This window comes from Montipora capricornis, chromosome 10, assembly GCF_036669925.1.
Source record: "Montipora capricornis isolate CH-2021 chromosome 10, ASM3666992v2, whole genome shotgun sequence".
NCBI lineage: Eukaryota > Metazoa > Cnidaria > Anthozoa > Scleractinia > Acroporidae > Montipora > Montipora capricornis.
In genome coordinates this window covers 20,966,051-20,968,550 of record NC_090892.1, presented here as the reverse complement: position 1 = coordinate 20,968,550, position 2,500 = coordinate 20,966,051, and the positions used below count along the sequence as shown (strand labels likewise).

The following is a 2,500-nucleotide window of genomic DNA, read 5'->3' as shown; positions in this document are numbered from 1 at the left end:
ACTCGGAAATGGACTATTCTGTTTTCCTGACTCCACTCCGCTATATAAATTTACTTTGCACATTTCGACGGGTTGTTGAGAAAACCGTGGTAAGGTGAAAACTTTAATTCGCTTTGTTTATTATGACTTTTAATTGTTTGTCTTTTGCTAGATTTGGCCGCAAGAAGACCATTTGCTGTGGTCTTTTCTTCTCTGCTGTCGGTGCCTTTGGTTCCGTTTTACTTACCTCATTAGATAAGGATGGGCAAAACACAGGTAACTGGAACCATTTTGGTGTTAGTAGTCTGAAACTGAAATTAACTAACACTTACGTCGTTTTTGTAACAATATACCAAACGATTGATATCTGGTTGTCTTCCACTGTACTTATTCACGCTCTAATGCCGCCAATTAAGACCTTAAATCCACATATAGCTTTATAGCTCAGTCGGTGAATTGTCAGGGGTCCTCTTTGACCCTAATCTTACCAAAAGAGCGCTAATCTGGACAATTCAAGAAATTGTCTGGTATAGACACCTGAAAAATTCAGGTGACTCCAACAGGATTCGGACCTATCACCTCTACGATGCTGGTGAAATACTCTACAAACTGAGCAGCTGCTATGAAGCCATACAGTTGGGAGAAGGTCAGTTTTGTTGGGCTCATGTGTTCCTGTGAAAAGATCAGACTCGATGAAAGAAAACACACGAGCCCAACAAAATTGACCTGTTCTAAACTCTGTTGCTTCATAGCTCAGTTGGTAGAGCATTGCCCCAGCATCGAAGAGGTCGTGGGTTTGAATTCCGTTGAAATCGCTTTATTTTTCAGGCTTCTATAGGCGGACACAGTTGCTGAATCTCTCCTTCGTTCCTTCATTATTATTGTTGACAAACGAATAATTTTGTCGGTTGAATGCGTGAACAATTTCCTCCCAACAACAAAATTTACATGCGAAACGTAGTCTGAACGCACTATTTCCCTCGACAAGGTAGGGAGGGTGACGACATGAAAATCATTCGTATGTGAACCGTTTCGGCCGAACAACATGACGAGTAACCTGAAGAGTGAAAAGGCTCTATCGTTTGCTAAAGATTAAAATTTTTCTCTTTCCTCACTGCCGAACAATATTACCTAATCTGAGAAGAATTTTATGACTTCACTCTCCTCTTCCACAGAATCATATTAAGGAGCCTGTGTAATTCTCTTTATTATTTCAGGAATATTGGTTGGAAAAATAATATTTTCTCTCTGCATTGCCAAGTTTTTCGTCGTGTTTGCTTTTGAAGGATTTTACGTTTACTCTGCCGAACTATTTCCCACGGTCATTAGGTGAGTTTGTTATTCGTTGTACATTTTAAATCTTTCAGGTTTTTCCGTGGCAAAACGATCATATAACTATAAGCTACGATTTAATCCTGTCTATCTAGCTCTTTAATTTTGTATTTTAAATCTTTTTTAAGCCTTCAAAACTTGATTTGCACAAGTAAAGATAAAACTCTCTAAATGTGGTGGCAAACGTACGCTGTGCCATTCCTTGAAATTTGGCAATAGTGGCGTCTCTCACGACTGAGCTGGCAAGAATTTTGAGTCTTTCTTCGATTATCAATGTTTGCTTTGTAGTTTAGAGTCTCATTGAAAACAGAAATGCAAAACATTTAGTGAGGCCATCACAGAAAAGAATACATGCTCCTCATTTAATTACGTGGAGTTCAGTCAGTCTTTTTAAAGGACGGTGCGCGGTTTACTGAATATGCGGGAAAAGCAGATCTGAACAAGTGTTATTGAAATCCAAAAAGAAAATTGGGGTAACCAGGCATTTTTCGAAAATAATTCATCAACAATATTCGTGAAGAGCTTCAAAAACAAAGAAATGTATGGTGTTCTTTTCCAAACTCAAGCTTAATTATCTCTGAAAAATGTATGGTTACCCCCAATTTTTGTTCTGGATACCAAGATCACTTGCTAAGTTCTGCTTTCTCCGCATAGTTTTGAACCGCGCAAAAATATCCGTGTATTAATAAGCACCGCCGATAGGAAATTCGAGTATCTCGAGATGCGCAGAACGTATGCGCAATAACAATAGTAGGCACCGTCCTTAACTCTACAAAACTTGTGCGTGGCTTAAAAATGAGAAAAATAAAAGAAGCAGAATGTATTTCCAACAGGTGGAGAGATTTTATTCATCGCTGGCACTGAATTGCAGAGGGTTTTAGCCGACGAAAAATCAGGCCTCAATGATTCTCCTGTCGCCCTAGTGTATAGTCGCTCAAACGCCCATGAAAGGCCTTCCCATCTCCCCCAGTCCCTGATTCACCTACGCCGGCTCATGTACATCGAATGAACTTAAAGAGAGGGAAAAATGAAACTAATACAACAATTAAAGCAAACCTTAAAATCTTGAGAAAAAAGTGTCCAATGTGAAAAATTCCTCAAAACCTTCACTCTTGCACAATACGAACTAGATAGCACTGGAAAACTTGAACCATTTACAGACTTCAAAAAAGTTGGTAAAATCTCTGTT

At 39.0% G+C, this 2,500-nt stretch overlaps 2 protein-coding genes across 7 annotated transcripts in view; one reads left to right on the top strand and one right to left on the bottom strand.

Annotated features, from left to right (window-relative positions):
• Positions 1–2,500, bottom strand: part of LOC138022204 (organic cation/carnitine transporter 2-like) — a 205,840-nt gene that overhangs the window by 47,543 nt on the left and 155,797 nt on the right. The gene's annotated exons all lie outside the window — the stretch shown is intronic.
• LOC138022202 (organic cation transporter protein-like) overlaps positions 1–2,500 on the top strand; it is a 32,076-nt gene that overhangs the window by 19,544 nt on the left and 10,032 nt on the right. For all 6 annotated transcript variants that reach the window (XM_068869236.1, XM_068869239.1, XM_068869237.1 and 3 more), the window contains exons 7-8: positions 152–255; positions 1,197–1,308. In XM_068869236.1, coding sequence (XP_068725337.1) covers positions 152–255; positions 1,197–1,308 — 216 coding nt within the window. The remainder of the gene's footprint in view (positions 1–151; positions 256–1,196; positions 1,309–2,500) is intronic.